We start from the raw sequence: 26,282 nt of genomic DNA on the forward strand, positions 1-26,282 counted from the left end.
GAGAAGCCACTTTGAAGATATCAATATGTAATACAACAAGCATTGTTAATTTCCTACCACTTTGTTTGTAACTCTGTATTGTCTGTAGTGTTCTTTTGCTGTTTTGTAAAAGGTTGTCTATCTGTTAATGTTTTCCTCCTTTTATTTTTAAAATAAAAAAACCCACATAGCACAAATCATAAAGGAATTTGATTAATTTGACTAAAATAATGCCATATCCTTAGATTTATTTTGACTAAAAGATGCTATGAAAAATATCTTTTCACAAATTGGAAGAAATTGCGTGTAATACATATTGCTATAAATTATAATATATGGAATTCATAATGAACCCTAAGAGTCAATGATAAACAAATAGGAATCTAATGAAAATGTGCAAAAGACAAAGGTACAAATGAGCATTTTGCAGAAGAGGGAGCACCACTGGCTCATAGATGATTAAAACCACAAAATGAAGGTATTGGGAATGCTCATTAGCAATCAATAAGTGCAAACAAGAACAAGACAATGCTATCTCAAACTCAGCCAGATGGCAAATATGAAGTTTGACCTTATTAATTGTGGGAGTCCTGGTCTTAATTTAAAATTAAGATCAAATTTCAAATTTGCTCGTTAGAAGCAGAGTGATCTTTGGCAAGTGATTTAAACATAAGCTGAAGTTTCTTCTATACAATGATGGATATAACTTCTTTGCAGTTGTAAAAAACAAATACAATGCACAACAAGCAACTGATATAAATTTTCCCATAAAATAGAGGGTCATAGATGATGGCTGCTAAAACTGATTTAATGGGGGTAGTAGCCAGGAATAAAATATTCATATCAAAGTATCACTGAACAGAATTCACTCAACATGAATGTATTAGGGCTGTAGACATCTTTTTCAAAACTTATAACAACAGCAGCTGCAGAAACAGAAACAATAACTGAGTGCTATGTGTCAGGCACTGAGTTTAGTGTTTTAGGTTCATTATTTCATTTAACTTTCATCATTGCCACTTTTATTCTTATTTACATTTTATGGCTGAGGAAATTGAAAGTCAAAGAACTTAATTAACTTGCCCAAGGTCACACAGAACCAGTCATTTATGGCTCTGGGAGTGAAACACAGTTTTCTCTGGTCTGACTGTAATTTTCTAGTTTAGATGACTCTTCAGCAGGCAGATTCAGAAACAGCACTTTTGTCTTATAAACAATCTTCACAATTAGTGAAATCCAGTTTAATTTACATGAGTAATGGTGTGATGAATTGATATCAGCATTAACAAATTGGTAAGGAATTTCAGTCAGTTCCTGACAGTGTGCTGTTAGGATTTCAGCCTAGTTTTGGCTCTTTTTGATTGAAATGAAGAAAAGGGAAAAAGGAAAATTTGGAACCATAACCAGTTGATTGGAATTATTGTCTTTCTCAATTTGAAATTCCACCTTCCTATCTCAGACAACTCCAAATTCCTCATGAAGAATTGAAATATTACTCAAATGAAACAATATCTGAAAAGTTTTGATGTATTCATACATGAAATTATTAAAAACATAATCTCACTCCTTTCAGTTTTTTTATGCCAGTCAGAATCTTGCTTTTTGACGTCCATGTTAACAGTTGGCTTTCCCAACGCATTGACTCTCAGAGCAAGACAGAACTTAGTAGTCTTGTGGTAAACTACCCCAGCTAAGTGATTGCTCAACACATTTGGCTTCAATGCTGAGAAACTCATTTTCTCTTGAGGTAGTGTCATTGCTCTTCAGAGAACTCTAATTAGCAATAGCAACAACAAAGATAACAGCTCATTTTTATTGGCATTTATGATGTGCCAAGTATTGGGCTAAGTGGTTGATATAAATTGTTACATTTCATCCTCATAGTAACCTCGGTGACACAGGTGCTATTATTACCTCCAATTTACAGAATGAAAATAAAGAGGTTTAGATATATTTATCATATTTTTGCAAGTGTAGATGAACTCTAATTCTGTAGTTTTCTTTGTTTCTACTCATTGTTTTTAAAGATGGAAGGCTGGATTGATAGCAAATGGAAAACATCTTTTCGTGTACTCCACCACCAGCTTTACAGACCAAGTTATTGCTAGTGTCTAGACGTCCTCTCAAAGCCTCATGCAGTCACAGGTGGGGCTTTTCAGAGGTGGCTAGATCTAGGGTGTGTGTTGCTGGGATCAAGGATGCGATCTTGGGACTGACTCATGATGTGATGCTAGGATTAAGTGTAAGTACTACTCCCCTAAGGGTAGCCCGGATAAAATATAAGAGACAGAAAGAGGGTTGCTGGGGCCACTTGTTACGTGCTGCTTCGTTACTATTTTGCTGTCTTGCTGCCTTCTACCTGCCATGACTCTTTCTCCTCTGTGATACCCCTTTGACACGCTACCTGCTTTAGAGCCAGTGAACTATGAACTGTAGACCTTTCTTCTTGTACATCTGGGTGTCAAGTATTTTGTCTCAGCAATGAGAAAAGTAACTAAGACAATACACATTTGCAGAAAACATACACAGTCCAAGAACTTTGCATTAATAAACTATTTTAGAAATGTTTAGAGGTAATGTGAATGCAAGATAATAATGCATGCCATTCAAAAGAGAGAAGGAACAAAAGTAATTATCATTATAAGCATCAATGCAGGGTGGAAGAATTCACAAAGTCAATCAGTGTTTGTTTTTCTCTAATGAATTTATGGATGTCCTTATCAATAGTCTGAGTTTTTAAAAAGATCTTTCTATATTTTTAGGCAGAAGATTCTGTATCCTTGCAATAATTTACTTATAATTTAGAACATGATAGATATTGGGAAGTAGAAAGAAAACGTTCAAATAGGAAGGGAAACAAAAGTCTTATTTTTAAAAAGACAGCCTGCTTTTCTTTAGCTACCTGTTATCAGTGAAACCTAAAAATGAATACTCTTTTCTATAAAATTAGGCATTTACAATTCTCCAATTTTAAATCTATAAGACAAAAGATAGGGCTATGAACTTGAAGCTTTATTACATTTTAACCTCCAAGCTTTCTCTTGATATCACAAACACTGTATCTTTCCTATTACCAGAAAACTGGAGGAATTGGGGTTTAAAAATGAGATATTTGATTTAAGCCATGGGAAATGACTAAATTAGTGTCAATTTTAGATATCCTACAACAAGATGCAACATTTTTGCAGTGCTTATGTTAGGATTCACACAACTCTGTGACATCTAGGGAACAGGAAAGTTGCTTAATGGTGGAATTATCATGCTCATCCTTCAACATATGATATTACAAAACACAATCTTCCAACATATATACTGCATAGGATCAGTGCCAGTCTACACTAAAGTTTCTTTGAAAATGGTGAAGTGTGCCCAGTAAAGAGAAAGAAGATCTTTTAGTCAGATGGCCAGTTTAAGAATAAAAATTAGCCAATAGGTTTCACTTAATGTATTTTTAGTCATAAATGAGAACTTTTATTAGACAAAAAAAATCTATGATGTAATTATAGTACCTTGCATGCTGAGGAAATAGATTTTACCCCAGTGTTTGAATCAGAACTAGTTCAAATAAACTCCTAACACTACTATCATCTCTTCAGAATCACTTGTCTGGAGTCTACCTGTCAGACTATTCTCCCTCTTTGCAAGATACATAATGATCTCATTTAAAATCATAGAGTTCCATAACACAGAAAAGCTGAAACAGTTTTTCCTGGTTGCTCTTGTAATACTGCTCCTGAGTGATTGCTTATCTACTGAAATGTCACTGTTTTATTTTACTAGATTCTGAACACTCCAATTTATTTTTAGATCACTCTTTTGTAGACTGTGATTTATGTATGTATTACTTCCAGCAGGACCAAGTCTGAAGAAAAGAACAAGAAGGAAGAAGAGGAAGGGGAGGAGAAAGAAAAAATCCATAATATTACAACTTCCTGCTGGCTGTCAAGAAAGCCACTGACTCTCATCTATACTGACCTTTACTATCTGGCTTGTCAATGAAGTTAGCCCTGAATTAAGGCACCTTAAAGTAAGTTACTTAATTGGGCTTAATCAAAACATACTGCTTTGCCAAAAAAGAAGAAAGAAATAACTCCTGTATATCCTGCCAGCTAAATAGAGCCCAAGCACTAAATGCTTGTCTTTGAAAAATTCATGCACTAATGTTTCATACTTTGAGCACAACTGATGATTTCTGAAGGAATCTGTTTTTTTAAGGCAGTTGGCATTTGAGGCTTTATTATACACTCATGCAAATAGCAGATTTCCCAGAAAACTCAAATATCCCAAATAGCCTCAAACTCAGTGTCAAAATAAAACAAAACAAAAGAGAAGTAAATGTGCTTATCAGTTAGTTAAAAACAATGACTTTATGAAGGAAGACCCAGGGTGCATAGATCATGTGAGAAGCATTGACAGGATGTCTTAATGGACCACAGGGCAGGGGAAGATTATACGGGGGAATTATATCAGTCTTGATGGCACAAACCCATAGAAGGGAGACATTTTGGAGAAAGCGCAAAAAATACAAATGCAGCAGACTAGCCTGTTTTGTGTTGGTTTAATAGGATAGTTGAGAGTGCATAATTTATAAAAAGCAGAGCTTTATTTTCTGCAGTTCAGAGGCTAGAAAATCCAAGGCTGAAGGTCTTGATCCTGGCAAGGGCCTCCTTGCTGGATCATAACACAGCAGAAGGCAGGAGGGCAAGAGCATGGATTCTCGTACCTGTGACTGGGGGTAGTGGGGGGAAGCAGAGGGAATTGAACTAATTTCTGGCAAAGTTGACAGTCAAGAGGGAGAGAAGTCTCAGCATAGCAACAGGCAACTGGCACATCTTTGTAGCATTTTACCACTTTGTTGTTTTTGTCATAAAAGACACATACAATATAAAATAACTTTGAAGTCGAGTGCAGCATTTAATTCATTATTTTGTAAAGGATAAAGGTAAAACAAACTTGACTACCTATGTTATTATTTAATCTGTTTCTGACAATGTTGCATATGCTATATGTTATATACCATAAAATAAGAGTATTATAATGGAAAGCAGACTGGTAATGAATTAGTTAAATCTATTCAATTGAACTCAACAAAATACATTTTTTCCCTGTGGTAACGTCTTCCCTCCAAGTGATCTAGTGCAAAATTTAATGTGGGCAGGAATTCTCTTGCTGGTGAGAAGAAGTTCCTCCTCTGCCCTTGAGCAATGAAATGTCGGCATTCATTTAAAATTGTAACAGGGTTGTTGATTCAGCCTGCCAATCTAATACTGCAGATCACAGCCTTTTGTAGGCTCTGAGTGGATTCATCACATGATGAATTTGTAGAATGACCAATTAGTCAAATTTATAAAGATACTCCTTTACTAAAATTAGTTTATTTCTAAATCTCTCAAAAATGTATAGCTATGATGCAGATGGATGTGAAGGGGCACAGGCCTCTGGGGTCCCGAGGACTGAAGCTTTTTTCTGTTCTGTAGCCTTTCTTTCTGTGGGGTCCACAGCTCAGGCTGTGCAAGGTGCTTGCTGTTTCCTCTCTAAGCTTTTGTACTCACAGGAGATAAAGCAGAGAGTGATACAAAGGTCTCACATGAATAGTTACAAATGCTATAAATAGTTAAAATGTGTTTTATTAAAGAGATAAATTTAGTCACTCTACATGAATGGGAAGAATACCCTAAAAAATGATGACTTATTAAAAGCAGAAAATCACTTTTAAATGTTAGCTATATCAGTACAAACTATTAGACTTTTTCATATTATTTATGTTGTCTACTTTGTTGTCTCTGTTTACACCAGAATGTCCTTGTAAAATGCTTATTGATATTTATTTTGTTTCTGTTAAAGTTATCATTGCATTTATTTTACAAATGATAGGCTTCAATATGACACTTTCAAACGTGCATGTAATGTTCTTTGATTGGATCCATCCTCCCTATTTGCATCTCGTTCCCCTTTTGCTTGCTAATAGCCCTTCTTTGGCTTTCGAGTCTTAGCCTCCCCCACCCCACTATTCCACATATGAGGGATACAATATTTGTTTTTCCGAGCCTGGCATATTTTGCTTAACACAGTGTCCTCTAGTTCCATCCATTTTGCTGCAAATGACAGGACTGAATTCTTCATAGCTGAATAAAACTCCTTTGTGCATATTTAGCACATTTTCTTTATCCATTCATCTGTTGATGGGCTCTTAGGCCAATCCCGCATCTTAGCCACTGGGAATACTGCCTCTGTAAACATGCGCATGCTGGTATCTCTTTTATACGTTCACTTCTTCTCTGTTGAATGTATGCTCAGGGGTGGTATAGCTGGATCATATGGCTGTTCTATTTTTAGCTTTTTGAGAATCTCCATTCTTGCTGTACTAATTTGCATTTCCACCAACAGTGTATAAGGGTTCGTTTTTCCCCACATCCTTGCAGATATTTGTTAGTTTTTTTCCTTTGTAATAGACATTCTGAGTGAGGTGAGATGAAATCTCAATGTAGTTTTGATTTGCACTTCTTTTATAATTGAAGATGTTGAACATTATTTCATATTAAGTATCTATTAGGGTCATTTTCCTGTTTATTGATTGGATTATTTTGATGTTAAATTTTTAAAATTGTTTATATTATCTGGATATTAACCTGTGATCAGCGAATAAAGGGCAAGATTTTTTTCCATCATGTAGGCTATTTTATTTTTTTTTTGCTGTGATGTTTCCTTTGCTGTACAGAAGATTTTTAATTTGGTATAATTACATTTGTCAATTTTTGCTATTATTTCCTAAGCTACTATAGTCTTACATAAAATGTTGAACTTTCAAATTAGAATTTTGGTTGTATTATAAGAGTAATTATAGAATATATTTAAGAACAGTAGAATAATAATCACACACACAAAGAACATATTCATGAGAATAAGCTAGTCTATTATTTGAATACTCTTGAAACACTGAAAATTCTGTAATGTTAAAAAGTTACTAAACATACATGCATAGAAAATGTATTCATATTAACTAAGTATAGTAAATATGACTATTTCTTAAATTTTTATTGAACTTTAAAATCTGATGTGTTCTGCAAATTGGTCATTTGGAAAATTGATTTTTCTGGGAATTTTGTTGTCATGAATGGAACTATTTCCACTTTCTAAAGATGACACTGTTTGAAAAAAACAAAATAATTGTGCTCATTTAAAAGTCAGAAATTTCCTGGAAACTGCTGAATTTCTACAACCTCTTGAAAACTAGAAGATCTTCAGTACTAAACATATATTCCTACACAGCAACGTTAGATGGATTTGAGTCATGACCACTCTCTTTCGGAACAACCCTGTTACAGTGACCACATGACCACATGTGAGTGGGGCCAGTGAGCTGCCTTTCATTGTAGGCCATAGAAGGCATTTTTTATCTTATCATTGGGCTACTACATGCATCATTTGTCTGGGTTTTGCAAGACTTTCAGTATGTTATTCCTTCTCTAGAATTTCCTGTCTAGTTCACTGATTCATCAGTGATGGACAAAGAGGTTTCATTGCATTTCTTCCTTTAGTTTTGTTTTCTATTTATTTACTGTCTACTTAACTAAAGATTCTTTACAATGTCATTGTCATCTTTTTTTCTCTTTTTTTGGTCCTATGGGTCTTCATCGTAGGAGAATCCTGCTATCACATGATCTTCAAAACTATGTGCATACTCTCATATTTATCTTTCAACCAAGATTAATAATTTCATGTAATAGTTTCTTTGTGCTATAGCAGAATGTTTATCAGCCACGTACCAACACAGACACAAAAACTAGCTAAGTTAACTCATAATCCCTCACTAGTGCTTGGTACATTCTGGGCTCTGAGGTAGTCATTGAGCATTTAGAGATGAGATACGATAAAGCCATTCATGTTGTCAATAATTGTTAAGTCTCTTCATAGAATAGTCTTGGATTTTCTTTTTTTAAATATCTCTGCCTATTTTTCTCATATTTTTTTGTTTCTCATGAAGGCAACCCCAAATGCTGTGTGTGTGTGTGTGTGTGTGTGTGTGTGTGTGTGTGTTTGGGGAGGATGTCAGATTTGAGGAAAGACATTCTGTATCAACACTGATATTTTTATATGCTTAGAAACAGAGATGTCAAAGAACTACTTGCTATTTCAGAGAAGACCTCACAGGTGGCTGATTCTTGGGGGATGAACTGGGAGTTACAGAAACCTTCATTCAGTTTTGTGGTAGAAAATCTGATTTCATCAATTTCGCCAGTGCCAGTTATCTCTTCAAGGTAATCAGCATTCATGTAGAGCCTAAACTATAACAATAACTCTAATTTTATCCAGTTTCTAATATTAATGCATTCTTGTTCTTTCTTCCAGTAGGATATTACTAAAAGTACATTAACATGTAAAATGAAAGCTCTGCCTGTAGTAAAACTTACTGATATCTTTCACGCAGCCACAGGGAGCAGCATTTCTTCCACTCTCGCCAGTTGAGAGCTGTGACTCTTATGAGACTGTTTTGGGAATCTTTCTGGCTTATTAATTAGGAATCCCTTCCTGGTTGAAGGTGGTTAGGATCAGACATCCTTAGCATTAAAATTTCCCAGAGACTGCTTATAATACTCTGCTTCAGATGAGATACTGAGTGGTACATTTTACTGGGAATCACTTTCTAAAAAAAATATATCCTAGGTCGGATAATAATGGCATTCTTTTGCATTTGGTAGGTGACTGTCAATCCCACAATCATGACTACTTGTCTTGGAGGAAATGACACTGGTGTGTTTACTTTACCATATGCTTTAATATAATTTGATTGTAAGGTTCTGAATTCTGAAGAAAATTTTTCAGATATCCAAGAGACTGGTTGATAACAATGTTGTAAATATCAATTTACATTAGAAGTGCTAAGGGACACTTAGCTATTCATGTTCATGTTCTCAATTCGTAGCATTCTTTCCCTTGGGTGGTAGAAGAGATGACATGCAATGGTCAGTCTAAAAATATAATGAATATTAAATTAAAAATATTAGTTCAGTACAGGACACATTGCCATTAATACACTTCTGTCAAAATATCCCCTTTAGTTTAAACATTATTCCATCATTCTTGAAGCAGTTCTGGAAGTCTTCCTCATGATTGTTTTATAAGCTATGATTAAAAAATACAGTGAAAGGTGCCTCTTTATGCCACCCCAAAATAAAAACATGGTGTGTTCTTCTTCACCTGACCTGGCACTGTGCAACTGCTGGCTCTTCCCCAAAGTCGAAATGACCATGAAAGGTAAACATTGTGTATCAGTTCAGGACATTGAGACAGCCATTACAGGGCAGCTAAAGATATTGATGAAAGAGGATTTCCAGAACTGCTTCAGAAAGTGGCAAAAATGTGTTTGAAGCAAGGGGGAGAATTTTGAGGTGAGTCAATGGCAATGTGTTTTTTACTGTCACAATCTTTAAATATTTAAACACACCACTTTTTTATTATACCTTATATATTTTATATTGAGGGCTCTAATTGCCAAGGAAACCAAAATGAAAAACACTTGTATCTGATAGTAATTATATCTATTCCTTTGTTGGAGTCCACACCAATATAACCAACAATTATCAGGGAGTTTCTCTAGGAACATTGCCAAGTAAGTCCACAACTGATACTTAAAGATGAATCTGTTCACTGTAGGGAGATAAAAAAAATAATGGAATAACCAATGCTAATTTTATGTGGCAAATACTAACATATTCCTAATTTTTAATTTCTTATTATTTGTTTGTTTAGAACCATAAGCAATTTTTGTCCCATTTTGGCCCAGAAAGTTATGCTTGATATAATTTAGTATTAGCCAATAATTTTCTGGTACCTATTTTTTCTAAAAACAAACAAAAATGTATGAATGTGTAGCATTTTCCAATTTACACATTTTCCTGCTTTAATTTATTCCTAATTTTTACCTATAGTTATTTATAATTTATATCTACCTTCTCCTACAGCTTAACAATTAGATGTCTCCAATTCTTCAAACATTTCATGATCTGTTCTTTAGAGACTATACACCACAAGCAGTTTTTTTACTAGTTGAATTTAGGTCTGAAGTTGTATCTAGGCTTCTATTCTATTGATGTTTTGATTAGATACAAAAGACATTAGTAAACTACCTCTTATGGAATTCTATTTTGTAGATAACTGCTCCCTGTTTATACTGAATCTTGATACCAGCTTATAATTAGTGATCTTTATAAAAACTTCCTTTTTGGAGTGTGGGACAGAAAGATGCTTATCTCTTAATTTCCCTCTCACTCACAGTTAGGAAAAGTATACAGACAGAAATAAGCTGAAGGAATAATTCAGTGGAGAAAAATAAAAAATAGGAGAAAGTTATATGCTAGGACATTAGGTAAAACACACTGAAGAAATGGTATGGAAGAAATGGAATGCAAAGAACAGAGTGATATAGACTTATTTTAATTTTTCAAAGTGGATATTTAGCACACATGTACAAAAGGGACCATTTGGCCAAGTAAGAGTCTTTGGGATTAACGCCATTTGTGTACATCTTTTGAATTCAGGCAATTCCTGGAACCATCTTCCACAAAGGGAATTCATGTGACTCTTGTAGTGTCAGTTTTTAAATTCTCCACTTAAACTCTTGCTTTGAATCTCAAAACCAATATTATTTATAAATGTTCTAGAGAAAGTAGTCATCAGCAGCCTAGGCACCCCTTCCCTGTTACTGTAGATTTATAATTAGGAGTTGTGTTCAGAGTACATCTAGAAGCTATTCACATTTCCTCACCAAATTCCTAGAGTGATGAAATGGAGAAGCAGCAGCAAGTTTCTGTACATAGGAAGATTAGGGGAATTATTTGAGAGGTTTGTCAAAAGGAGAAGGAACCTGGCATACTGAGCTTGACCCTGGAATTAAAACAAAAGCTGTTTGTTTCCTGTAGCACTGAAGATGGTGCAAGACCCTCGTAATTCTTTACCATAAGTTTGGGTTCTGGGGATGGACCTGTAAGGGGCTGCTTCAGTAGGTTTCTTTTTAAGTATATTGGTGTCCAAGAGGAACTACTGTGGGATTTCTCTAACAGTCCTTGGTGTTTTCTAACTGATACCAGCTCCTTTAGAAATGAGCTTCTGGGATCATTTCTATGTGATTAGATTTCATTCCCAAAACTGAAGTCACAGAACTGAGTCATTATAATCTGAACTGGGAACGTCTTCAAGGGTAAGAGGTCAAGTTCATTTCTAATATCTACAGAAGTTTTCCCATCACCGTCAGTGACCTTGTGGCTGGAAAGTTTGAATTTTGCTAAGAGCTATGAACGTGGAATAGCTTTAATTAAAGAAAAAGATAGTCAATAATTGTTGGCTTGACATTTATAAGACAATAATTCTGGTAAAATTATATTCCATGAGAAAAATGGAAAGTTCTCTTATGCTATTACCAGAATCTGAGAATAAAATTAATTTAACTTTAAATAAATCTTCAAAAAGTTATAACAAACATACCGGGCAGCTTCTGAATATCTCTCCAGACATCTAAACACTGTTGCTTGACGAAGATGATTTCGGAAATAGGCTGGGTTTAAGACAATGCTCCTGTAAAAGATAAAAGAAATGCAAATGTTATTAGGCTGTTAAAAGACAATTACCAGAAGTGTATAGGAATGAAATCACATGCATTCAATTTTATATGCTATTTTAAAAGATGCTAATGAATGAAGCCCTTTATTTCTTCCTGTAATTGTCAGTTAAGGCAAATAAACAAGCATTATTGAAAAAAAGAATTAAGTTCACATCATAAAACCAACTTTATAATACTTATATCTTTTATAGATCTGATAATGACAAAGAATTTAAATCCAACTTATATTAGATATTAGACATGGTGCTGTTTTATTTGCTGGTGTTAATAATTCAGGCAAAACTCATAGGTTATGTATGGTATGTCTATTTTTAATGAAAGAAGAGATCATTAACTGCTGAATTTCAGTTAAAAGACAGGAACTACAATTTGGTTGACACGCATATTTGAATTCCCTAATTAGGCTATGTGTTTTCACTCCGCTGGATGATGCAGTATCTTGGAAGAAGCCCTCTAAGACAGGATAAAGCAGCTAGTTTTGGTTTTGCCCATTTGGGTAAGAGCTTTTCTTTGGGCCTCCTCCGTTTCTTGAATAAAATTACGAGGTTTGCCTTGTACATCAGAAGATGTATCCATCTTTGTCTGCTGACTCTTCCCCTGTCTCTTAGAGTTCTGGGGTCTGTTCAAATCCAGATGAGATGATCACTTTCCTGCTACCTTCTGCCTTTAGAGATAAATTGGTAGACATCCAGACATCCCTTCCTTGCCTCTTGACAGCCTGTTCAGGTTGGGCACTGTTCCTGGCATTTGCTGTGATGAGGAGAACTAGACAGATGCAGTCCCTACTCCATCACCAGATGGAAATTGGGATGCACTATTAGCGAAAATTTCATGTAGCTTCTACTATGCTTATTGATGTGGGATTGCAAAAGTCACTGAATCTATACAGGATTACTAAATAACATATTGTGCTCCTATTTTTACAAGCTGATGAGAACCACTTGAAATTAGTTCATTATTGAAGTAAGTAGTTCTTAGCCTCTTTTATTTTTTTTTATTTTTGAGAGGTGCACAGAAGTTTTTGAGAATCAGATGAAAGCTATGCATCTCCATGCAGAAAAATGCCCGTAAATACAATTGCCTAATTTTAGGGAACTCATATGATCCCTTCAAGGCTATTCATGAACTCTGGGTTAAAAAATGCCAACTAAAATAATTCTATTCCCAGAAACACTGCTTATCAAAAGGCAAAAGTGGGGAAACGCATATCTCTCTCCCATAAGGAATTACAGAATAATATGATGATGCGATGGATTAATTATATAATTCAGTTCAATGTAAACACAAATAATCAGAAACCAGAGAGGTTAAGATAAACTTGAAAACATACATGCCTAGTTAGTTGAAGAGGTATTTTAAGTTTGTGTTACAAATTGGTCAGATGCTTTCCTTAAACATCTCTAGCCAGAGAATTACACATTGCCATTGTATTATAAATTATTGCCTTTCCTGTGAGCACTTCTGAAGTAAAAGGAAATAAATTAATGAGGTTTTGCTGTACTCTATGACTAATGATTTGTGCAAACATCCCTCACAACCCCCCCAAACAAAAAACATTACTCCCTTAAGAATATAGGTCATTTGCTTTGATGAATTTTGACTAAAATGTTAGAGGTTTAAAAGCTATCCTGTGGGTTCCTTTGATATCAAGTAGATAGAAAACTATTAATATCTGCCACTCCCACATTTTATTAGTTCAAAAAAAGTATGCATTCAAAACATATTTATATATTTTATCCCTGTGAAACCAATCTTATAAAAACAAGTCAGAGTGGTTAAGAGCACAGTTCTGTTGAAGGCCTGGGTTTTCCAGTTTGGTCCGGAATTTTCTCTTCCATTTCATAATTTGTTCTCTCCTCTTATTTATAATCATTCATTCAATTAAGAAAATTTAGTACACATCTGTAAACATGGAGTAAAGTCCTTACTGAAGAGATACTTCTAGACTTGAACATCTCTTTGCCCATGATGATGAAGTGTCCTGGCTTTGCTAAACTATTCTCTGGGCCAGATCTTTTGCCAAAAATGGACTAAATTGTAGAAAAGAATGAGGTGTTGAGATCTAGAATAACGAGAGAAAAGGCAAAAAGAAGAAAAAAGAGGCAGATGGGAGAGGAGGCCTCAAAGTGGCTTTGGATGTGGGTCAAGGAGATTTTTTTGGTGGGTAGTGAGAGTTGGTAAGGTGGACACTATAGGGGCTATTTCCATACGCTTTAAAAAAAAAAAAAAGAATTTGTGCACACCTGTAATCCTGGCACTTGGGAGGTTGAGGCAGCAGGATCACCATGAGTTTGAGGCCAGTGTGGGCTACATAAGTGAGTTCAAGTCTAGCTTACACTATGTAGTGAGAATTTGTCTCAAAAAAAAAGAAACTTTAAAAAATAGAGTTTAAAATTAGCTTGTAAATTATGAGTCATATTGTTAGGCTGGACTAGGTTTATTTTTCTTTTGCACTACTGGGGTTGGACTCAGGGAACCATACGTCTAGGCAATTGCTCTACCCCTGAGCTATATCCCCAGACCATTTTAATTAATTTTGAGACAGTTTCCCTAAGTTGCCCAGCCTGGGCTTGAGCTTGTGATCCTTCTCTCTCAGCTTTCTGGGTCTCTGGAATTACAGGCATGCACTACCTCACCTGGCTTTGAGTACGTCCTTTAAGCCATCACAGCACCCTGCCCTGAAACATACAAGTCCCAGTGTCATAAGAGAGGCTGACGGACTCCAGACCAAGTCTCCACCCTGAAGGTGACATTGGAGAGGGGTATTTCGAAGTTTTGGAAGAGACTTTACACCTGCTCCTCTATTATTTTTGACTCATAATAATTGCAGTTCTCACTGGGTGTTATAGCATGTCCTTGTTAGCTATTGGGCAAGCCATGCTAGTGGTGGTTTCAAAGCTTAGTTTTTACAGTTTTACTAGTTTGTCGATGCTTTCAAAACTGACATATCCTTTTAAGCATGTATTTTATATTGTGTGCAACCTTAGAGGAAACGGTGATTTGCCTTTCACAAAGTTCCTAATCATTTATCATTCAGTGCTATTCGGAGGAGAGGCAGAAGGCAATCTGTGTTCAAAATGGACAATCTCACTGGGCCAGGGGGGAAAAACTGCAATTGTAATCAGAGAGAGGTCTCTGTGCTGATTAGTTTGATTTTATCACAGAGGAAATAACTCTGATTTAGCTATGCTGATAGGGCTTTTGGTAAAAAACAAAAACTATTAGACAGAGTGGCTAAATCATAGAAGTGATAGAATTTTTGCCAGGAGAATAGAGTTAGCATCAGTAACAGGCAATGATCGTGCACCTGGCTGATGAAGCCCATTATAAGACAATGGGACCATGTACAAAAATAATCCTTATAAGACATAACAGTTTACTGTTTAAATCAATTTATAACTGTTGTGTGTCTTATGGTTTAAATGATTTCTATTTGTTGCTGCTTTAAATTTTATCTTTGTATTAAAGTTCATATAACTTTATATGTGTGCGTGCTTGTTCTGTTAAGGTCCAAGTTTATGAAATGATGAGGTCAGGATGTAAGTCCACTTCGGTATTGTCCCAGACTTCCTAATCACTTGTGAAGTAACTCACTCTTCTCTCAGTGATGTGTCCTCTACTAAGTTCCTCTGCACAACTGGGTCTATACCTGGACTTTATGCTCACTCTCAGTCTGTTTACTTCAGTGGCTTGAATGTGTCTTAATTATTGTTATTTTACAATTCATTTTAATTTCTGTAAAGAAAGTAACAGCCTAATGTTCTTTTTGTGAAAAATTAGTTAGCTAATATGGCAAATTTATTCCTCCTGATGAACTTTCTAATCTTTATTTAAGTTGCCAAAACATTATTTGATGGCTTTCACTGGTATTAAAGTAAAGGTATTAGACTAAATAAAAATAGACATTTCATACTATTTACTTCCCACTTAGGAATGTGACCTTTCTCTTCTTCAGTTAAATATTCTTTTATGTTTCCTAGTTACTACTAGGAAATTAATCCTTCAACTTTTTAAATATAGAAGTTTTACTAATGTCTTACTAGTTCTTAAGTTTGAAAATTATACATGAGACTAGAGTATGTATATATAAATATGCATCATAATACACATAAATATCTACATAGATATGCCTTACTTTTAAAAAGTGATTAACAACACCACCTAAAATTGTATTAGACATCCAAAGCACTGATTTCCTTCTCTAACCTACTCAGTCTGCATTTCAAAAAAATCTTAGGAGTATCTGTGTGCATGATAATGTTTGAGAGTCACTGCATATAGAAGGAGATTTTATTCTATTATTTTTCTTAGTTTCTTGTTGCTGGCATTTAGATGTGTATGTTAAAAGCTTTTAATTGTTATACTTTTAACTTAATATCAATAAGTTCTGTTTATTTTATTTGCAAATATTGATGCTTGATTACTGCTGTGCAATATTTTTATCTAGTTTTTTTCTCTTACTCCATAGGCTAATTTAAAGAAATGTGAAGATCTAGGACTACTTCAATATCATTGATGTTTATGATTATACATCAATTTGAGAAAAAATACAAGTATACTTGTATTATTTGAAGAGTTATCTGAAATAAATGTTTAAGTTTTTCAATTATCTTTTGAAGTAATGAAAATAATCTTAAAGAATTTGTCCTTTGATCTCTGTGGTGATAAATTAGAATAATGAGTAATTTTTAACAAGCATAAAAATGATTGAAAAGAATATTAAAGCCAAAGTGTAGGGAAGTGAACAATAAAAGCTGTAGCCTAGGGCTGGGGATGTAGCTCAGTGGCACAAGTGCTTGCCTTGCAAGAGCAAGGTCTTGAGTTCAATTCCCGGTACCAGAAAAGGAAAAAAAAAAATCAAAGCTGCAGCCCAGTCAAGAAGTAAACAAGCATAAGAGCGGTAAATCTTCATTCTTTTAGTCCTCAAACTTACACTTTTAAAAATCATAATGTGATTTTTTACAAAACATTATACTAAAATTGAATTGCCAGGACTTTAAATTTTGTTAATTTTTTTAAACGAAACTAATCTTAAATTTAGTTATTAATTCTGTTCTGTTTTTCAGTTAGTTCATTTGTATTGTTATACAATCTTCCCCAAGATCTATGGAGACTTGATTCAAGGACCCATGCTGATACCAAAACCTGTGATGTTTAATCCCTCAGATGAAATACTGTATTATTTGAATATAACCTATGTACTTATAATACCTGAGGAATAATACTGGGTTCAATGCAAAGTACTGTACACATATTTTTATTATATAATACTTTATGTTGAATAATGAAAAAGTCTGTACATGTTCAGTACAGAAAAAATTTTAAAAACATTTTCTACCTGGTTGGACCGACTGAAGGAACCTATCAGTATAGAGGGTGGGCTGGTACTTATTAACCAATTTTTATTCTCTCTGCAATTCATTTTCTATTATTCTAGACATAGAAATTTTTCTTTGAATTTTAAAACTGATTTTAGCTTTGGCCATATTAAGAATGACAGAAAATGTTTTGTTCCGACTATAGTTTCTCTTTAATTATCTTTTGCAAAGTGTCACATAAGTGGAATCATATACTATATGGATTCATGGGTAAGCCCCCTTTCACTTGCACAAGGCTTTTGAGAATCATTCATATTACATCATGAATTAATTTGTTTCTTTTTACAGGTCCTTTGAGATTATTAATTTATTCCACATTTTTTTTATTCATTCATCAATTGATGAACGTTCAGGTTGTTCCTGTCTAAGGCATTATGAATAAAGTTGATGTAAGTATCCACGAACAAGATTTTTGAATAAAGTCTTTTCTCTTGGGAAAATACTTGGAATGAGAATGTTGGGTCTTACACTAAGTGTAGGTTTAACTTTATAGGAAATTGTTAAACATTTTTCCAAAACAATTATAGCAGTCAGTACCCTCATCAGGATTTGGTGGTTGTTGGGAGTAAAATGACTAGGTTGTGGAATGGATATGTACCAATCCCCCCAAATGAATAATTATTATATATTGCAAACATATACTAATTAAAATATATTAAAATATAATACATCTATAAACTATTTGAACTGAGTTTGTTTATTGTATATAGTAAAGACTTTTTAATTGGGCTGGTGAATCTATAATTTTCCCCCACTTTGTTTTTTCTTCCCTATAATTGTTTGGATTCTTTGAAATCTACTTGTCTAAGTTTTAGAAAATAATATATCACTTGCTGAAATTCCCTACTGAGATTGCAATAAATCTGCATATAAATTTAAGGAGCATTGATAGCCGAATAGTCCTAAGTCTTCTGATCAATAATTATGGTACATTTCTCCATATCTTTGGATTTATTTAATTTCTTTCTTCAATATTTCATCGCTTCAAGTATGAAAAAAAGTCTTATCTTAATTTTGTTAGATTTATCCCAAAGAGTTTGATATGCTTTTCTATGTAATTGGCAATAATTTTTAAATTTTTATTTCTCATAATTTGTTGTTAACTTACAGAAACCTGATACCTTATATTCTGCTATATCGTACTAAACTCAATTTTTTTTTTTTTTTGTACCAGGAATTGAACTCAGGATGTTGTGCTTGCCAGGCAAGCACTTATGCCACTGAGCTATATCCCCAGCTACACTCGATTTCTTGCTAAACTCATCTCTCAATGATACTTTAGAATTTTCTACATGGATTACTATGTCTTCTGCAAATAAAGATAGCTTATTTCTTTATTTCCAATCCATGACTTTCATTTTCTTTGATTTTTTTTGTCCTATTTAGAAACTTGGATACTCTTTTTTTGTTATTGCTGTTTTGATTTTATTCTCTTAAAATTCTCTGAGTTTTAGACTAGAGCTTTAATGTTTTCTCTTTAATTTTGGAAAATTCTTGCCTATTATCTCTGTCCCCTCTGTCCATATCCCTCTTCCCCCCTTATGGATTATTTCTCTATAGCAGCCATACTGTATTGAATGTGTGATTGCTTTATATTGGAAAGTAGTTTTCTTTCTCTTGTCTATCAGCACTAGAATTCCTCTTGGTATCTTTGCCATGCCCAAGCGAGGTTACTGTTATTTTCCCAGGGACAAAGAGTTTGTACTTTTCTCTCCTTTCAGTGGCAATGGAGGTGGAAGAGTTTCCCACGTCTTCCTTTCCAGCAGTGGCACTGCTCCCCCAGAAGCAATGGGTTTTTGTGAGTGAGTGTTTGCTATCACTTTCCAATGGTTTAAGGTTTTAGCTTTACATAAGATTAGGGAAGCACTTACTTACTTAGGGATGCAAAGATATCTAAGTCTTGTTCCCTTTACCTGTTTGATCATTAGCAGAGTGAGGCCACACACTTCTTTCTTTACTAATAAAGTGTTGGATGTATAAAATGAAATAATTATTAGGTCTAAAGAATACCAGGAAAATGACATATTTTAATTTCAACAAACTATAATATCCTTGTAAAAAAGATGGTGGCATTTATGGTGGATAATAGCATCACTCAGCTTATAGGTAGTTGAATAATTAACACAATTCAAGTAAGGTCTGGGTAAATACAAAAAAAGGCATCTCATGGATTGTCTTAATCTTTTTGTGAACATTATTTCTATTAGTGACTAAGATTAAGAAACTGAAATGATGTCTATGGAATTTTCTAGCAGTACAAATTTTACCTAAACAGGAATAAATATCCCTGGTGACAGAAGCAAAATTCAAAATGATCTGGACTTATTAAAAAACACAAAGCTTATATTATAGATTTAAAGGATCAGTTTTAAAAATTTGTTCAACTAGAAAAGTTTTAATATTTTAACTAAACATAAGCTAAATATAGTATGACAATATGTTATAAAAATTGTACAAAAATTTCACATTAAATCAATAGAAAGTATTTTTTTTTACAAAAAATAAGTAAAACCCTGAATTGTTCTTATCCATGTAGTCTCTTAACACTCATGCATAGGTGTGAGCATCTGAGGTAAGGTCTCTCACCATACTAAAGTGTGTCTAGAATGTTCAGCTGACCTGGAAAACAAGGTGTGTGTAGAATGTGGAATGAAATCAATCTGTTTAGATAATAAAATAATATTAATCAGAGACTTAGTAAGTATTTTTAGATACAAAGCCCTCGACGTAGAAAATAGAATAATTGTTCTCTGTAATACAGGCTAAAGCTAGGCAAAAAGCAGAGTTATGAAGTTACAAATAGTTTAGTTTGACTTAAGGAGGGGCTTAATAACCAATGATGCAACAGTCTTTGAGAAAAGTTTCCTTGTTTTGAAATATTTAAGTGGCATTTAGAATGCCATCTGTCAGGATACGTAGAATTTTGCATGGTATAGAGATTAGTCTAAATGACTTTCAAGTATATTCAAAGCAATTCCTTGTAGCACATTATTAAGTGTGATTAGCCATGTATTTTTCCCTAATTTCAGGCTTAGCAAGTTGTCCTGATATAATTTCAGAGATATTGGTAGAAGACATGCGGTTCGAGGGCAAAGGATACTTAACTAACTTCTCATAGCAACTACAGTATACAGACCACTGGTCTCTTCCTGTACTGGTGCCCGGGGCCTCATTCCCAGATGGTGATGGTACATGACGTCTTCACTTAAGTAGGTTGCATTACAGGAGAAGAATCCTGGGTTTAAGAAAGGTAAATATTTTATATGGAGCTAGAAGCATACCTGTCTTCTGCTCTGGAAGGAAGCATGTATTCATGTTTTCTTCCAAGGCATTTTGCTGTGTGACCATCTTTGAAAAGACAGTTGTTGTGGTGCAAAAGCCAGTCAGTATTTTTTTAATATGACATATAAACATGCAGGACATGTATGACCAATTGTCTGCCTACATAGATTACTTCTGTTCAGATGTGTGAACACTGTTAGATTCATATTATTTATTAGAAGGATTCATAATATGAAAAAGTAGGAAAATGAATATTGGGGAGAGAGTGGTTACATTAATATCTATTTACGCTCTCTTAGGAGAGGTTTAGGAAACCTACAGCATCAAAGTTAAAATAATCAGAGCCCAGTAAATACTTTTAGATACAAAGACTTTCATGTAGAATTATTATTCCGTGTAATACCAGATGAGGCTAGGCAAGTAATTGAGGAAACTTACATCAAAGCTAAAATAAGAAAAAGAACAGATAAACTGGACTATGTCAACATGAAAAATGTTTGTGCCTCAAAAGTTACTCCCAATAGAGTGAAAAGGCAGCCCACAGAGTAGAAGATGTATTTACAAATTGTGTATCTGATAAATGATTGACATCCAGAATATAAAGGAAATTCCTATGACTCAATAATAATAATGAAACAAATGAAAAAGATGAAGGATTACAATGGATAATTTTCCAGAAAGAATATACAAATGACTAATAAGCTCATGAAATGATGTTCAACTTTACAGATCATTAAGGAAAATCAAATCAAAGCCATAATGAGATATCATCTCACATACACTAGCTCGCTACTAATAAAAATATAGAAAATAAGTGAATTTGTGTTCATTTTTGTGAAAATGTAAAATGGTACAGTTTCTAAGGAAAACAGCATGGCAGCTCCTTAAAATACCCATAAAATAACCATAGAATTACTAAAAATCCAGATGACTTTAGAAAAATATTTATACCTTATGTTTATTGCAGTATTACTCACAATACCGCAGAGGTAGAAGCAACCCACACATCCACTGACAGATGAATGAATAAACAAAATGTGGAAACAATAGCAAAATGCTACTCAGCCTTGAAAACCAAAGCACATGCTATGACATGGATGGAACTTCGGGACATGATGCTAAGGGAAGTAAGCCTCGTGCAAAAACACAGATGATATACGGTTCTAGTTATATGATGTCTTTGTATTGTGCTGCTGTAACAATACCACAGATTGGGTAATTTGCAAACAGTGTAAGTTTATTTGACTCATGCTTCTGCAGGCTATGATCAGACAGCTGCGACTGGTGAGGGCTTCTTGCTGTGCCCTGAAGTGGTGGGAAGAATAACAAGGGAGAATGTGAGAGGCAATGAAAAGGAGAGGGGCGGGCGCAGCCCACTCCTGTTGGAACTAACTCACTGTTATGATGCAGTGACGCTGAGAAATTCCTAGGAGCATATTCCTTGGTAGTTACCTCTTCAAGGTCCTACCTCTCAGCACTGCTGGCTTGAGGGCTTCATTCTAAACCCTGAGCACTGGGAGACCACTCAAACCATAGCACGGAAAGAACCTCAAGTCATCAAATTCACACAGACTGAAAAGAGAATGACTGTTGCCATGTGCTCCCTAAGAGAGGAATAGGGATTTGTGGTTTAATGGGAATAGACTTTTAGTTTTATAATTCTTTTTTTCCCTGTATATTAGTATATTTAATTTTTTTATTTTAAAGAGAAAAAAATAACAAAACAACAACAAATACAAAGAACAACACAAAAACAATTAAAATAACTTCTGTGTGGTTGCACAAAATTGTGAATTATTAACACCACTTACCTTGCATTTTGTTTTAAACCACAGTAATAAGAACAGAATAACTAAAGGAGGAGAGCAAGATTAGGAGTGAGGCATTACAATGAAGCCTGGATGAGGACAATACAAAGCCTGTGTCATAACGTCCTGAAAGTTTGATTGAGGTGGACTAGGTATTTTCTTCTAAGTTTGCTGATAGCTAATGGGAAGGGACACACACTTTTAATAGACTATTTGCTCAATTCAAATATTTCTTGTGGTAAACCCAGAAAATCAGTTTATTCAAAGATGCCCTGTAATGTAAAAATCTGTACTCTTTATAACAGTTTTACAGAAAAACCAGTAAATGCTCTATATTGTTTCTTCTTAGAGTCATTTTCAGTACTGGCTATTAACAGTACCAAATCTCAATGTAGTACCCCAATGCCAGGGGAACTGGAAGCGATGAGAATGGAAGAAAACTAGACAGTAGTGATATCACTACACAGGGCTTCAGAGAAACAGCGATGTGTCTATTTGGTCACTTGGTTCGCTGTAAAAGATTGACAATTAGAATTAAAAACTAAAATAAAACAGCTCACCATTTTTTGAGAAAAGTTAAGAAGTCTATATATTCATTTTAAGTATCTTCCATTGACAAAGCAGAAAAATGAAATGGCCCAATTTTATGCACACACAAGGAATGGATCTTTTTTATAAAGTTCCAGAGCATAAAATTAGAAATGAAGTATTGGTGTTTGAAATCAGAAAACTGCAGTAGACCATTGTCAAAGAAAGCGTGTAATTCTGCCAAAAGAGTAGCAGGCTAGATTTTCACAAAAGAATGAAAGTAAAACTTAACTCTTTAGGGACACAGCCACCAGAAGTCATTCTTGATTATTTCTGAGCATGAGCACAAGAGAAAAAGAGTTTTGGAGAAGAAGCCAAACAAAGTAACTCAAACATCATCTCTTGTGCTTTGCATTCAATTAGTTGTACAACTAATTGCATGCAGACAATATTAAACTACAGTGTCTTCTCAAGTGAGCAAGAGTATTTTCTTCATTGATAGGACTAAGAATTTATTGGTAAATACTTCAAAGAATTTGCTAGGTTGTCACAAAACTGAAAATATGAAGACAGTAGGGCACACATTGTCATTCTTTATAGAACTAGTAATTAACCATAGTAAAACATGTTTAAATATTACTATTCTGCAGTATTTGAATATGATAACAGCTTGTTTAGAAAAGTAGAATGAGGATAAAAAGATTCAAATAATAAATTTAATGGTTCAATGCCAAGGAACAGAGCCTGTAGAAGGAGGTCTCCTAGGGCTTTAAGTCTTTCATATTATTCATCTTAATGAGTATTGTCAGTAAACACGCATCCTATAACATAAAAAATAAATATGGTACTCTGCGGGGTATTTAGAAATAAGTGGTGATGTGCTTTCTTGATCAATGGAGAACTTTTCTTGTTCTTGAAATTTGATGATTTTACCTGGTTAATTATTCATCCAGTGGAAATTTCTCCACAATGGGAACCAATGTTCCTTAATATTATTCATTTTTATGCATGTGGTGACCGATGAATGCCTGGCACTGAATGGACCCTCAGTCAATATTTATGGAATAACAAATTTTAATGAAGAGCCTGAACTATACTCTTCCCAAGAGCCAGGAAACAACTTAAGTCTTTTCTGAGATTGACAAATGAGACCTACATCTATTATGACCTATATGTTTATATATCAGGGACTTTTTTTCACTGATTTTTGTACCTATACACTGGTTGAATGTCAAATTCACACAATATTATGACTTTATCTTTATGCACATGATCAAGACTAAAGGGCAACTAAAGTAGCGATAGGATGCATAGGTTGAGATATGTAAATAGGGCCTTTGAAAGGAAACACGCAGTATAAAATTATGTTTCACAATGTGGAGTCCTGAGAAGCAGCTCTCATTTTTGTAGACTGAAATTGTGTCTCCTCATCCCTCCCATCTGTCAAATGAGTAAATAGAGTAAGCATGAAAAAGATTCCCGTTTATTTTTCATCTACACTGGAATCCAGAGACTGTCCAGTAAAAGCTGTTAGTAAATCACTTGGTCAGTTCACCCAACAAAATAGTCTTTAAGTAATACAGTATATCAACCTATCTTTTGACATTTTCATTTTTTTGTTCTTGGCATTTTCTCTTAAAAATAATATGGTGATGTTTCCATTATCTTTTCTTCAGGGCCTGTGATACAAATGCCAACTATCAACTGCCTTATAGAAAAGCCATCAAGATTCAGAAACCAAAGTTGTAGCTGTAAGGCTCTATTCATCTGTCAGCGTGATGCTGAGGGGGAGGAGGGTGGAACTGTGGTCGTGGAGGTTCAAGAACGGCGTGTCAAGTTTCCCATGCTTTTCCATTCTCTGTGTTCCTTGGGTGGGATGCATTTTAGAATGATTACTTTGAAAAGTACAATTAATAAATTCCCCTCTGTTCTAACCTACAAGAAATCATTTATGATTCATTCAGCAACAATTATTGGGTGTAAACCATGTTCCAGACACTGTACAGGTTCTAAAGAAAAGAGCCAGAAGGGTAAATACATACTTAAACTGATATTTTGAGTAGCCTTATTGTATGGAAATACTAAATGTCTGCCTGAATTCTATGACTTTTTGTACTGCTTTCAAATAGCAAATTATGCAAGAATATTTAAAATGAATGAGAATAAGTTATATTGGGTTCCATTATATAATTTTACTGAATCATAAAATGGGATATTTATTTCTTTTAGAATATGATAATTAGAGGGATTCTTAATTTTAGAATCTGAGAATTAGAGGAACTTTTGACAGAAAAATATAACCATTTTTATCATCAAGGGCTAAAATTACCCATATTAACGTTATGTTTTTTGGGAAGGAGGTTGGGGCAATCATAAATTAAATCCAGTGACAATGTATTACTTACTATAAGGCTCTTTGTAGCCTCTCTACCAAAAGAGAACTAGGAATGTAACCCCTGAGCTTCAAGAAACACTAGGATTTCTGACAAGTCTGTGGTTTTCCTTGTGAAATTAGCAAACTTAGTGAGACTGAAACACAGTGGGCCTTGTGTTTATGTATCCTCTGTCCAGCTAACTTCCTAGATTATATATGGTTGCTTGCAAATGCAAAGTCAAAATTTGAACTGGGTATGGACTTTGATACAAGAAAATCTCTTGCTGTTGTATTCAGTGTTTAGTTATTCATCAAATTACTGTCACTCAAAGTGATTCCCAATTAGGGAAGTCTACTAATTGCTAACACTATAAGAATATTAATAATTCATTTTTGAAATACATGCTTCTTTGTTGATAAAGATTTATAAGTTTCCCATTTTGACATCCTATCTTCTTGGCTCAATGTACTGAGTTCTCAACCTGTTGTGACTTGTACCAAATAAAGTGTTGTAGCATATTATGCTGGAAAGAATGTATTTTCCAAATATCTTTAGAAGGGTTTTATGTCTGTGAATAAAATGACAGTAGCACACATAGTGCTATTTTGTTTAAAAAGTTATGTTAGAAAAGAAGTTATTCTTCAAGCAAAAGTATTAAACTAAATGTTAAGAATTATAAAAATATACACAGAAATAAACTGAATCTTGAAACAGTTAAGTTTTGTTGTGCATACAAAGGAGTAGAAAGATGAAAGGTCAGAAAAAGAGATTTATAATGATAAGAGAGTTTAAAACTTGAAAGATTCTAATGTGGTAAAAAAGTAAAAGGAAGTGAGTTTTGAGTTTTATTTGGAAATGGTTGTATTTAGTGAAGATAGATGGAAAATCCAAATTGGATGAGTGGTTCAAAACTGACTTGACGATAGGCAGTAAACCATTTCAAAAATTCACATAAATTTATGTGGCTAGAGCTACCCATCAATCGTCAGAAAAGGTAAGAGTCTATTAATTGCTATTAACTAGTGAAAAAAATTTTAATTTTATAAAACATGTATGCTTTAAGGATTACTAAGTAAAGACACGGTGGAAACACTTTTACAGAATGTAATAACTATAGCTGATGGAAGGAAAATGAAAGATACAAAAGCTGAGGGCTAATACAAAAGCTATGAACCAATCAATGTATAGTCTAGAAATTTCCAAGGGTTCCTGGAAACTTTCTAATGATTAATAATTTCAAAATTCTTTCCATAGTAGTGTTAATATAAATTTCTTCCCAATTTACTTTGTTGAACTTTGCCATGATGTTAAAAAT

General features: G+C 34.1%; 1 protein-coding gene across 1 annotated transcript in view; it reads right to left on the reverse strand.

Annotated features, from left to right (window-relative positions):
- Positions 1 to 26,282, reverse strand: part of Spata16 (spermatogenesis associated 16) — a 223,398-nt gene that overhangs the window by 108,022 nt on the left and 89,094 nt on the right. The window contains exon 4 of the mRNA XM_005383016.2: positions 11,461 to 11,550. Coding sequence (XP_005383073.1) covers positions 11,461 to 11,550 — 90 coding nt within the window. The remainder of the gene's footprint in view (positions 1 to 11,460; positions 11,551 to 26,282) is intronic.

Source organism: Chinchilla lanigera, unplaced genomic scaffold (genome assembly GCF_000276665.1).
Source record: "Chinchilla lanigera isolate Chin_1 unplaced genomic scaffold, ChiLan1.0 scaffold00019, whole genome shotgun sequence".
Lineage (NCBI taxonomy): Eukaryota > Metazoa > Chordata > Mammalia > Rodentia > Chinchillidae > Chinchilla > Chinchilla lanigera.